This window comes from Leptonychotes weddellii, chromosome 9 (genome assembly GCF_054177405.1).
Source record: "Leptonychotes weddellii isolate Sample4059 chromosome 9, ASM5417740v2, whole genome shotgun sequence".
NCBI classification, from domain to species: domain Eukaryota; kingdom Metazoa; phylum Chordata; class Mammalia; order Carnivora; family Phocidae; genus Leptonychotes; species Leptonychotes weddellii.
This window is the reverse complement of record NC_138377.1, coordinates 64242298-64254348: the sequence shown is the minus strand read 5'-3', so window position 1 is coordinate 64254348 and position 12051 is coordinate 64242298. Positions and strand designations below refer to the sequence as shown.

The 12051-nt window shown below is 60.0% G+C and overlaps 2 protein-coding genes across 2 annotated transcripts; one reads left to right on the top strand and one right to left on the bottom strand.

The window, feature by feature from the left end:
* Window positions 1-509: 509 nt before the first annotated feature.
* On the top strand, window positions 510-7036 carry CPNE6 (copine 6). Its single transcript, XM_006738638.3, has 17 exons — window positions 510-604; window positions 1941-2112; window positions 2553-2732; window positions 3073-3147; window positions 3317-3391; window positions 3543-3626; window positions 3718-3807; window positions 4166-4270; window positions 4470-4556; window positions 4772-4831; window positions 5100-5233; window positions 5317-5371; window positions 5455-5506; window positions 5829-5962; window positions 6114-6350; window positions 6558-6732; window positions 6849-7036. The coding sequence occupies exons 2-16, from the start codon at window positions 1945-1947 to the stop codon at window positions 6693-6695; spliced, it is 1674 nt and encodes a 557-aa protein (XP_006738701.1). The 5' UTR covers window positions 510-604; window positions 1941-1944; the 3' UTR covers window positions 6696-6732; window positions 6849-7036.
* A 2842-nt stretch (window positions 7037-9878) lies between these two features.
* Window positions 9879-11511, bottom strand: NRL (neural retina leucine zipper). Its single transcript, XM_006738640.3, has 2 exons — window positions 11131-11511; window positions 9879-10225 (listed from the first exon to the last, which is right to left on the bottom strand). Exons 1-2 carry the CDS (start codon window positions 11509-11511, stop codon window positions 9893-9895), a joined length of 714 nt encoding a protein of 237 aa, XP_006738703.1. The 3' UTR covers window positions 9879-9892.
* Window positions 11512-12051: the final 540 nt, after the last annotated feature.

Here is a 12051-nt window from a genome sequence, read left to right as displayed (position 1 = left end):
GTGTGTGACAAGTATAGCCCCGTGTTCCTTTATGTGTTACTGCGAATATCCTCGACAAGCGTGCTGTGGAGAGTGCTGTGAGACTGGGTGTGTTTCCTTATGTGTATCCGCGGGGCTGTAACTGTCGTGGTGTCACAGTGAGTTCATGTGCTGGCGCCTGTGCGTGTCAGGATACGTGTGAGCCCATGAGTCGTGGGTGCCTGTGTCTCCATCATCTCCCCGCGTGAATCTGTGTGTGTGTGTGTGTGTGTGCGCGCACGCACGCGCGCACCGCCACAGTGTGTGCACAGCTGTGGGTGTGGTGTGAAGGGGAAGATGTGTGTCACTGTGTCTGTGGGGGTCCTGCCTCTGAGCCGCCCCCGGCCCGCCCTCCTCCCCCGGTTCTGTGGCTCCCTCCCAGGCAGTGGCCCTGCCCCTCCCCTCTTCTCCCTCCCAACCGGTCTGTGCGGGGGGAGCTGGTGCTGCGGCCCCCCCACCCCTCCCCATCCAGGCCCCATAAATAGCAGCAGAGCCGGAGCCGGAGCCGGCGCCAGCGGCTGGAGCAGCAAGGGAGTCAGGGCCAGGGCCAGAGAGCCGGAGAGAGGAGCCCCCGACTAGAGCCCAGGTGAGCCTCCCCTTCCTCCAGCTCAGCCCCAGCCTGGCCCAGCCTGGCCCCGTCTCCATAACAACGTCTCCCCCGGCCCCCAGAGAGGTCTCCCGTCCTGCCCGATCCCCTCACCACCCCATGCCCCTGCCCATCTCAGGGACCCTGCGAGAACTGGGAGACTTGGGGCTGGAAGGCAGAGACCCCCACCCACCCTCCCAGACCCTCCTTCACACATCCAGAAAGGTACGCGCTATGGGGAGGGGGGTACCCAGCCAGAGAAGGGTCCCAGTTCTGAGGGAGGTATGGGAACGGGCACACCCTCCTGGATACAGGCACACAGCTAGGGGACAGACACACAGGGCGGGGGCATTCAGACACACCAACGCACACTCGCTTGGGGGACGCACGACACGGGAGCAGACAGCCTCACCCAGCGATGTGGACAAACACAGATAGATGGACTGACCGGCCGCGAATTCGGGCCAGCATACCCCTGCCTGCTGCTGCCCGAGGCTTGGTACCACTGCTGGGGGAGGGTGGCATGCGTGCATCCCACGGGCAGCATGGAGGGGGCTGTGGCTCCCCAAAAATCCTGTCGCTAAGAGACAGTGCCAGTGCTGCCAAGAAGTGTGAGAACAGGGGAGGTGGGGAGGGAAGCGAGAGTTGTCATAGTGGGAGCCCCTGCCAGGAACCTGGAGGGGCTCTCAGCAGGGACAGGGCTCTGTCTCCACCAGCCCAAGCCCAGCACCCCTCCCTCGCCATAAGCCACCCAGAAGGTGAGTGGGGGGAGGCGGAGAGGGACAGCCCCGCCGGGCATCTTACGACCTGCCTCCTCCTGCCCACTGCAGACTCCGTTCCTGAGGCTCATCCCTTTCAGGCTTCCAGGGGCTCCTCCACCCATTTCCCCACCCCCTTGCCCCAGTTCAGCTCCCTCGTGCCAAGACTGAGTGCAGTGCTGGCTCAGACATCAGTCGGGAAATAGCAGAAGGTGCTGAGATAGCAGAAAGCCTGAATCAATCAATGGCCTAGGAGCCAAGACTGCTAGGAACCCCCCACACACCCCCAGCCCTCTCCAGCCCCATCCACGCAGAGTAGGCCAGCAGGGGTGACAGAGGCACAGGGCTGTGCAAGGGTGGGAGGCTCAGGTCCTCTGCTCTCCCTGTTCAGAGCTCCAGGGAAGCCAAGCTGAGGGCAGGCGTGGGGGTGAGTAGGGGGGAAGCAGGAGATCCATGAGCTCCTAGGGCCTCGGGAAGCGGGACAAGGTGGGAGTGGGGCCCAGGTTCCCAGAAGACAGACCCCTCCCCTAGCAGATGTTCCCTTTCCAGCGTCCAGGCCATCTGCTCTGTCCCCACAGTGACATGTCGGACCCTGAGATGGGATGGGTGCCTGAGCCCCCAGCCATGACACTGGGGGCCTCACGGGTGGAGCTGCGGGTGTCCTGCCATGGCCTCTTGGACAGAGACACACTCACCAAGCCCCACCCCTGCGTGCTGCTCAAGCTCTACTCTGATGAGCAGTGGGTGGAGGTGAGAACGGGCTCGGGTCTTATCTTAACTAACCTCCTGGTCTGGGAAGGAGGGGGGCTGGGAAGGGGCAAGGAAAGCCTCCTAGGGGAATGTGAGGACCCTGAGGGGCCTCTCCTAGGCTGTGGGGGTAACCCTGGAGACAGGTGTGCCATCATTACAAACACAAACCGTTTGACAGCTTCCAAAGTCCGCAGAGTCCCAGAGGGTCCTGAGATGGGCCCAGAGGAAGTGGCACAGCTCCCAAAGGCCTCATGGGAGCCCCAAAGGACTGATGATGGTTCAGGGGGCTGGCAGCACCCTGAGCTCAGCGTCGAACCTAGCAAGGGAAGGGCTAGTCACAGGGGATGGGGGAGCCCGAGGAAAGCTAGCATGAGCAGGGTGGTCCCGGGCAGGGAAAAGAAGCCTGGGTTCCCAGAGGGCCCTTGCCCCTCCTGCCGCAGGTGGAGCGCACCGAGGTGCTACGCTCCTGTTCCAGCCCGGTCTTCTCCCGGGTGCTGGCCCTTGAGTACTTTTTTGAGGAGAAGCAGCCCCTGCAGTTGCACGTGTTTGACGCTGAGGACGGAGCCACCGGCCCCAGCAATGACACCTTCCTCGGCTCTACAGAATGCACCTTGGGCCAGGTTTGCATTCCCATCCACCCCCCCGCCCCCAATCAGCTTCTGCCTCTGAAAGCCAAAATAACAGAGAATCAACTCTGGAGCGAGTTCAGTCTGGGCCTTGGACCCCATCTCCCCCATTCCCTGCTGTGCAGCCTTGGGCAAGATACTTAACCTCTCTGAGTCTTAGTTTCCTCATTTAAACTGTGCCTACTCTTAATGTTGCTGTGGAAATTAAGTCCAACCCTAGCCCAAGTACAGCCCCTGTGAGCACTCGAAGGACACTTATTACTCCATCCCTTGTTACCTGGCCAAGGCAGGTGGGGGGTGTCACAGCTGGGGCTCCCTCCACTTCCACCTCCAGATCGTGTCACAAACCAAGGTCACTAAGCCATTGCTGCTGAAGAATGGGAAGACTGCGGGCAAGTCCACCATCACGGTAGGCAAGGTCACCTGTACCCCCCCGCCTTGGGTGGGGCATTCAATGCCCCCTGCATGGACATCCATGGTGACATTATGTCCAGGACTGGTCCCCACCTAAGGGAAAGGGTAAAAGGTGGCCCCTTGGGTGGTAGGGAGAAATCCTGCCACTTGTATCCCCCTTGCAGATTGTGGCCGAGGAGGTATCTGGCACCAATGACTATGTGCAGCTCACCTTCAGAGCCCACAAGCTGGACAACAAGGTTGGAGCCCCAGAGTCTAGCCCCCCGTCTTCCTTATTAGAGAGCCTAGGCCCCCCACTCAAGACGAATCAGTGCTGCTCCCTTCTCGGTGTTAGCCGCCTCCCCCGGCCGACCTCACCAGGCTCACGGGTCCTTTCTTCTGCACGCCCAGGATCTGTTCAGCAAGTCTGACCCTTTCATGGAGATCTATAAAACCGATGGGGACCAGAGTGACCAGCTCGTCTGGAGGACTGAGGTTGGTGACTGGGGCCGTGGGGAGGGAGGAAGGAAGAGCAGAGTAAGGGGATGTGGCTAGGAGGTGACCGGTTCTCTGGTGCCTCTCCAAGGTGGTGAAGAACAACCTGAACCCCAGCTGGGAGCCATTCCGCCTGTCCCTGCACTCCCTCTGCAGCTGTGACGGCCACCGGCCTCTCAAGGTGAAGCCCCCCGCCAAGCGAGGACAGCCGACCGGAGCAGCCGGCCTCTGTCTGAGACACTGCCCCTGTGTCAAGACCCTTCCGTCTCCCTCATGTGATAAGCCCTTCCCACGGTGGGGTAAAGACCCAGTCACAGCTCAACGTTCCCACTTTGTGTACCTTTTATCAAGGCCAAAGTCCCTGCCAGATGGAGCCAAAGAATAAAGATCAGCAGGTAGCCTCTTTGGGCAGGCTGAGGACACCTGCTGGGGCCCCCCCGGGGACTATAAGCCCCAACCTCCCTCAATCCCTCGCCCTGCCCCCAGCAACCACGGCAAAGCAACCCTGACCCTCTCCCCTCCCCTCCTTGCCTTCTCAGTTCCTGGTGTATGACTATGACTCGAGCGGGAAGCATGACTTCATCGGCGAGTTCACCAGCACCTTCCAGGAGATGCAGGAAGGAACAGCAAACCCTGGGCAGGAGGTGTCACCAAGATCCCTGGGAGAATTCTGAGAGGGCCGAAGAGCCCAGTATATGTGATGGGGAGAGGGTGGAAAGTACCCGGGTTCAGTCTAAGGACAGAGCCCTGGGGGTCTTGGTCTGGGAGGCTCTGCTGGAAGGGAGCCAAGGGGTCACCTGATGGAACTGTGACTCTGGGCTTGTGGGGTGTGGGGGGGTCTAGATGCAGTGGGACTGTATCAACCCCAAGTACCGGGACAAGAAGAAGAACTACAAGAGCTCGGGGACCGTAGTGCTGGCCCAGTGCACGGTAAATCCCAGTGCCTGCCTCACGTCGGACCCTCAGATTTAACCCTGTCCTTGTTTCAAAGACCAGTTTCTCCTCTTCTGAGAACTGAGAAGGCTTGCCCTATCCCACCGGGAACTTCAACCTCAAAAACTACCCTCCATGTCCCCCACAGAAGCCCCACCCAGCTCTCTCCTCAAAGGACCATCCTGCTCCTTTACCTCTTCCCCTCCTGCTAGGTGGAGAAGGTGCACACCTTCCTGGATTATATCATGGGCGGCTGCCAGATCAGCTTCACGGTAAAGGCCCAGGGGTATAGGGGACACGGGCAAGAGGAAGGGGCCAAACACGCAGTGAACAGAAGGAGCCCCAAACCCCCCTGCCCCTCCTGGGGGCCTCTCAGGACGCTTAGCATCGTCACCTTGTACCCCTCACCCCACTCCATGATGGGGCTACCTGGGGGCTTGACTGGATATACCTTAGTCCTCCCTACAGACCCTAGCTCCGGGCTAGCCTCTCTGTGAGCTCCCTTGGATGCAGTGTGACAAGAGTCCCCCCCTCCACCAGGTGGCCATCGACTTCACCGCCTCCAATGGGGACCCAAGGAGCAGCCAGTCCCTACACTGCCTCAGCCCCCGCCAGCCCAACCACTACCTTCAGGCCCTGCGCGCAGTGGGAGGCATCTGCCAGGACTATGACAGGTGGGAGGAGGGTAGGCTGGGGAGGAGGGAGACAGGTAGGGAGGCCTTGCCCGATGGGCCCCACAGCCTTTTCTTCTCCTCAGTGATAAGCGGTTTCCAGCGTTTGGCTTTGGCGCTCGAATCCCCCCCAACTTTGAGGTAGGCTGGGTTTAAGAGGAAGGGAGGATTTGGTGGGAGAGTAGGAGGAAAGACATCTCGCTGCTCTCACCTTACCCTCACAGGTGTCCCATGACTTTGCTATCAACTTTGACCCTGAAAACCCTGAATGTGAAGGTAAGAGGAGATTTTCGCCAGCCCCGCCTCCCCCCATACAGCTTGCACAGCCCGTACACCCCATGCAGGGGCACAGACTGCATCCTCACAGGCGCAGCCCCCTGCCCATCCCACCACTCAGCTCCTGTCTACCTGGGACTCTGGGCCCCTGGCCCAGCATCTGCCCAGCCTCCTCTCCCAGAGCCTGGACCATCCACCTCGCCCGCTTACTGAGGAATTTAGGGGGCCAGGCAGAACTGAGACAGGGAAGGACCTCCTTGCTTTAAGGGTGTCAGAAAGGGCTCCCTGCTAATCTCTGCTGGCCTCACCTCCTCGCCTACAGAGATCTCGGGGGTCATCGCCTCCTACCGCCGGTGCCTACCCCAGATCCAGCTCTATGGCCCCACCAACGTGGCCCCCATCATCAACCGCGTGGCCGGGCCAGCTCAGCGCGAGCAGAGCACCGGCCAAGCCACGGTGAGGAGAGGAAGCAGGCAACCAGGCGCTGCCCCACGGGGTGTCCTCCCCGGGGGGGGGGCGGGGGGGCCAGGGCCAGGGCCTGGGCTTGGGGCGGGTGCCAACGCCCTTGCACACAGAGCCTACCCTTCCTCCCCCTGCCTGCCCTCAGAAGTACTCCGTGCTGCTGGTGCTCACGGACGGCGTGGTGAGCGACATGGCCGAGACCCGCGCAGCCATCGTGCGCGCCTCCCGCCTGCCCATGTCCATCATCATCGTGGGTGTGGGCAATGCCGACTTCTCCGACATGAGGCTGCTGGATGGCGACGACGGTCCCTTGCGCTGCCCCCGAGGGGTGCCCGCGGCCCGCGACATCGTCCAGTTCGTGCCCTTTCGGGACTTCAAGGATGTGAGTGCCCGGCGCCCCCTCCCGGCCGAAGGACTCCTCAGCTCCTCAGGCCCTCAAATCTGACCCGTCTCTCCCACACCGGGTTGGTGGCGTGCGGAGGACGCTGGAGCCCAGCCGGCCACCCCGAAGCCCCGCCCCCTTGCCTGACCCCTCCCCCCACTCTCCGGCCCGCTAACCCGCTAACCCTGTCCCCGCCCCCACGCCCAGGCCGCACCTTCTGCGCTTGCCAAGTGCGTCCTGGCTGAGGTGCCCAGGCAGGTGGTGGAGTACTACGCCAGCCAGGGCATCAGCCCCGGGTCTCCCAGGCCCTGCACACCGGCCACGACCCCCAGCCCTAGCCCGTGACTGCCTCCCACCGGACCAACCCTCCCTCAGCCTCTCAGTGAGTCCCGGGGGCCCAAAGGGGTGGACAGGGGTGCAAAGTGGGGCTTGGTGGAGCGCATCTGGGCTCGGTGTGGTGTGGAGGAAGGTGCTGATGACTATCCCACCCTGTCCCAGGTGCCTGTCCTGACCCTTGTGACTCGAGTGACCAGTGCCTCTCCCTCTTGGACCAGCTGTGGCCCCTAGGTCCTGGAAGTGCGTGGTGAGCCCTGCTCTTTCTCTCCAGGCCCCATACCCCTCAGCCTTGTGACTTTCTTCAGTGATCCTGACTTTCTGGTCGTTAATAAAGGGAACCACTCCTAGCACCTCAGCCTCTATCTATCATGCCTCAGATGTCCATGGACGGTCCATAACGCCCACCCATCCACACAAACACCATTAAGAAATGAGGACCAGCAACTTTCAGATCTGAGCCAGAGCTCCCACGCAGCCTGGTATCTCAGCAGTTTCACCCCAACTGTGTGCCAGTGGGATCTGAGGAGCCCCTACCCTCACCTCCCAACCCCAGGGGGCCCAGCACCATGGAGGTTAATTACCAGAGATGGGGGGTGGTGATGAGGGGCTGTCAAAGGGGCAGGTTGATGCCTTCTTACAGCTGTCTCTAGAGAAGCCCAGCTGAGTCCCCCAGGAGCTGCGCTCCAGCCCCCACACAGCTGTGGGGCGGGCCAAGCAGGGGTGTTGGGGGGACTGAAGGAGGGCAGCAGGTCTGTGAGTGGATTATGAACACAGAGGGGGCATCTGAGGTCTGCGCAGCCTGGTTTTCCTGAATGTGTGAATGTGCGCGTGTGTTCATGCACTGCACATCCCTGCCTCTCCACGAGTGTGGCCTTAATGTTTCAGAAAGTCAGGCTGTGTGCCCTTAATAACATTAACAACAGCAGTGAACATTATTGTTCACCATGTGTGAAACTTGGTGCTACGTGCTTTAAATGCATTCACTCTCACTAGGTAGTTAGCATCATTTTCCCCATTTTTCTTCAAATCAAGTGAGGCTTCATTTAAATCCACCCATCATCAAAGAACTGGTGAGCCTGGAAGTGAGCCCAGACCCATCTGACTGAAGTGCCCACACTCTAAATCACTAGTGTGCAACTTCTGTATGAGCCTCATCTTGAGCCCCAGGTGTATGTATACGTGGGCTGATTGTGTGTATGGGGGTAGGTTCCTGTGGATGGTGTCTCTGCCCGTGTGTGTGTGCTGTGCAGGGCCTCAGCCAGTTAAGGAAGGTGTGCAAGAGCAGTGCTGGGTCTGGATTGAAGCTCCGGAGAGCAGGTGAGAAGACAGGTGATATCCAGAGCCAGGGAAGAAAAGACAGGATCCTGGAGGGACCCTCCCTGCCCCAGCCTCTCCCTCAATGATGAAGGAGATGAAGGAGGAGAGACCAAATGTGCTGTGAGTCACTCAGCCAGAGCCAGAGAGGGTGGCCAATGGCCAGTGGTGGAGAAGGAGAGGAGAAGAAAAAGAAATCCTGGGGGAGATGGAGGAGATGCCTCCCATTGCAGGTTCCTGAGTGGAAGAGGGACGAGCTGGGCTAGAGGAGGGGGAGGAGGGAATAAGAACTGTGATGGGAAGAGACAGCTGGGGAGGGGGTGGATAGAGGGGGCAGAAAGGAAGAGAGACATATGGGAGCCTCTTCCCCACCCTCAACTGCTTCTCCCTATTTATTATGTCCCTTAGAGGACCTACGACAGTGGCTGGTGAGGTAGCTGCTCCTAGCTCAATGCCTCTGCTCTGCCCAGAGCCCCCGCCTACTCTCTCTGTAGGCAGATGAACCAGAGGGCTGGGTAACCATGGCAACTGTGGGACCTCAGGATAGCCATAGGCAAGCCTGGCCCAGTCACTGATGCTTCTGGGCTTCTGTGCAATGGTGGGAGGAGGAGGAGGCTCCATCTGGCCCAATCCCCACCCTTCCACCCCATTTTCATTGGCCCTCCGGAACTGAGACTCACCACACACACACACACACACACACACACACACACACACACACACACACACACACACACACACACACACACTGGGAGCAAGGCTAAAGAATGAACACTTCTTAAATGGCAAGAACGTTTAGCCAATAGTATAAAGTTCTGCCTGAACTTCAAGTTTAATTCACAAAAACTGCATTCCTTCAGCATCTTGTCATACTGGGTAAAATCTCACCCCAGCCCTCAGCAAGGCAGGAGGTAGCAAGGGTACCCTATGCAGGTCTGGAGGCCAAGGCAGCCTGGAGGGAGCAGCAGAGGACCAGTGCGGGGGCTCATCCACTGCAGAGGCTGCAATCAGGAAGCAGGAGCAGGACAGGAAGTCCCTTCGGTGAGGTTGTCCTGGGGGCTTCTTGGGGAGACTCTTGGGGCTCCCACACCAAGGAGATGCCAGAACTGAAAAGGTGCCGGAAGTCTCCAACCCAGGATTAGAGGAGGTAACCAAAACCCAGGGAGCAAGTGGTTTTCTCAAGGTGACAGAGGTATCCCGTGGCAGAGCTGGGACTAGCACCCAGGTCCCCAGACTCCTTCCCAGAGTTCTCTCCCAGCCCACACCAACCACTCCCAGAGCTCCTCAGGCCTTTGCTGCTCTGGGCCCTGGAGGCCACCGGGTTGGGTGGGAGGAAAGCCTCTTGGATAGAGTTCCTAGTCTGTCTTGCTGTTGGTAACTGAGATCTTGAAAATGCAGTCGTCCTAAAATGGGGAGTTTCCAAGTCTCGGAATGAAAAGACGGCTTCATTGCTAATTACCGCCTTAATGCACTACAGGTTGAAAACCTTGAATTAAAATCTAAACTGAGGGGGAGTCACACCACTCCCTCGCCTCCCATTCGCTGTCACCCAGCCATCATCCACGCCTCCCCGCCCTCCCCCCCTCATCCACAGTGCCCGGCACTGGCTCCTCCAGATCTCGGTGTCCTGGTCATGTGGGGTGGAACAGAGGTGGAGGGTTCTGTGTGCTGCCTGCGTGAGGAGAGAAGACCTCCCTCCCAGAAAATGACCAGCATCTAACCTCGGAGCATGCCTTGAGGGTCCAGGAAGTTCGGGGATATTTATGTGTAGTCATACCACGGAGTGTCTGGCACCAGAAGGCGCTCAGTAACCATCTAGTGAACGGTACAGTGGCCTCCTGCGTGGTGCCCCCCCATCCCCCCCACGACACCCCTCGGCGGCCCCTAGCGGCTCAGAGGAAGAAGTGGGCGTGGTCCCCGGCCCCGGGGCCGCTCGAGGTCAGCCGGTCACAGCGAGCCTTGTAGAGGTCGCGCTCCCTGGCCAGGCGGGCCACCTCGGCCCGCAGCGCGTCCAGCTGGGCGGCCAGGCGGGCGCGCTCGGCCTCTAGCCCGCGCCGCTGCTGCAGCCGCTTGGAGCGACAGGCCTGCGCGTAACCGCGGTTCTTCAGCGTGCGGCGCCTCTGCTTCAGCCGCAGCGCCTCGTCGCGCCCGCATCCCCGCAGCTGCCGGTTGAGCTCCCGCACAGACATCGACACCAGCGCCGCGTCCGAAAACCGCTCCGCCAGCTGCAGAGGGAGCGGGCGGAGAGCGGGTCAGCGCCGGGAGCCCGCCCGGCTCCACCCTCGGGTCGCCTGAGGGACTGCCCCGCCCTCTGGGAGGCTCCGCCCCCGGCCCCAGCCTTACCTGATGATCGCCCTTCCACCGAATCCACCCCGCAGCCCAGACCCCGCCCCAGGTCCCAACAAGCCCCTCCTCCCCGGGGAGCGCGCGCCCCTTTGGGTCCGCCCCGCGCTGCAGGCCCCGCCTCCCGCGGTCCGGCGAGCCAGTCGCCGGTCGGAAACCCGCGTCAACCCTGCGCGGTCCTCAGCGTCCGGCTCCAGGTTCTCTTGGTGTCGAGTGGACACGCGCCCAGGCAGACCCCGCCCCGCCAATGCACCTCGCTCCCCTGTCCTGAAGGCCGCAACCCTGTGACCCTCAAAGGATTTGGATTACATCCTAATGCCCTCAACACCCCCATCTGTGTCTATAATTAATAGGATGAGTCCCAATCCTTCCTGAGAAGACTGGGGGCTGGGGAAGCACGATGTTTGAAAAGGCCAACCTCATTCCCGTTCCCACAGTCTCAACTCCACTCCATTCCACGCACAACTCTTTCCCTGGTTTCCACAGACGGAGTATATTTACCTCCCTGTAAAGAACCGCTCCCCATTAATTCTCAACTCTCCCCTTTTGGTCCTCTTCTAACCCTGTCTTCTCCCTCTTCCTCTTGGTTCTGACTACTCATTTCTCTCCATTTGGAAAAAGGGGAGGGAGCAGAAGGTAGTTTTCTCTGATTTCCTTCAAGGGCCCTTCTTTTCTCCTGCCCTCTGTCTCTTCCCCAATCCATAACCCTGTCCTGGAATTCTCCTTCCTCTCTTGGGCTGTCCCGCCTCACCCTGCCTCCCCTCAGGCCAACTCAGTGATCACTCACCTGGGCATGCTGCGCTCCTGTCTCCTCCGGGCTCCCTGGGTAGTAGCTGTGGGGCCCCTCGGTAGGGACTGGACCCTGACCCTGCAGCAGCTCCACAGCCTCCTCAGGACTCAGGCCCAGTGCCTCCCCAGCTCCCAGTTGCTGCTGCAGCGTGGCCAGCCAGTACAGCTCCTCCAGGCCTGGCCGGGGGCCCTCGGTAGCCCCCCCCATGCCTGGCTCACTGAAGGTGGGTGAAGGAGGCACTGAGCTGTAGGGTGTGGAGCCCAGTGAGGCTGTTGGGGGGCCAGATCGTCCCTCAGAGGGTTCCCGCTTTACCTCAAACTTCATCAAGTCAAAGTCATTGACATACTCCATAGCCAGTGGGCTGGGAGGCAGTGCCATTCTGGGGCTGGATTGGGAGGGGTGCACCTGCAAAAACAAAGGAGAGGTTTGGAGCACCTGGAGGCTGCCTGCCAGCCTCCTTCACCAGAACCTGCTTCTCCCAAAGCCCAAGTGCCCTGGAGAGCCAGAGTTCTGGAAAGCCCGGGTGATGGTGCAACTCTGTTCCCTAAAGAGTCACCTCTGGGCTGGAGCAACTTTTCGGGTGGCAGGGGCTCCTAACTGGGGGCAAGCAGCTCAGAGGCCTAACTGGGGAAGAGGATAGATAGCACAGCGTCTGGCCCCACTCGTGCCTCTGGGAGCTGTGAAAAACAAGAGGAATGTGGCAGTGCTCCCAACTCTGGTGCTGGGACATACTGAGAGGCTCTGTCATCTCAAGAGACATCATTTCATTTCCAAGCAATCAAAAAATTTTGCTTAATTAACTGTGACAGAGTATGTGTCTATTTTAGGACAATGGGAAGGCATGTATGCCGTGAATTTTAATGTATGAGGATAACAAGTTGTTATACCTCTCTCAGAACACCTAGATCGATGCCTTAA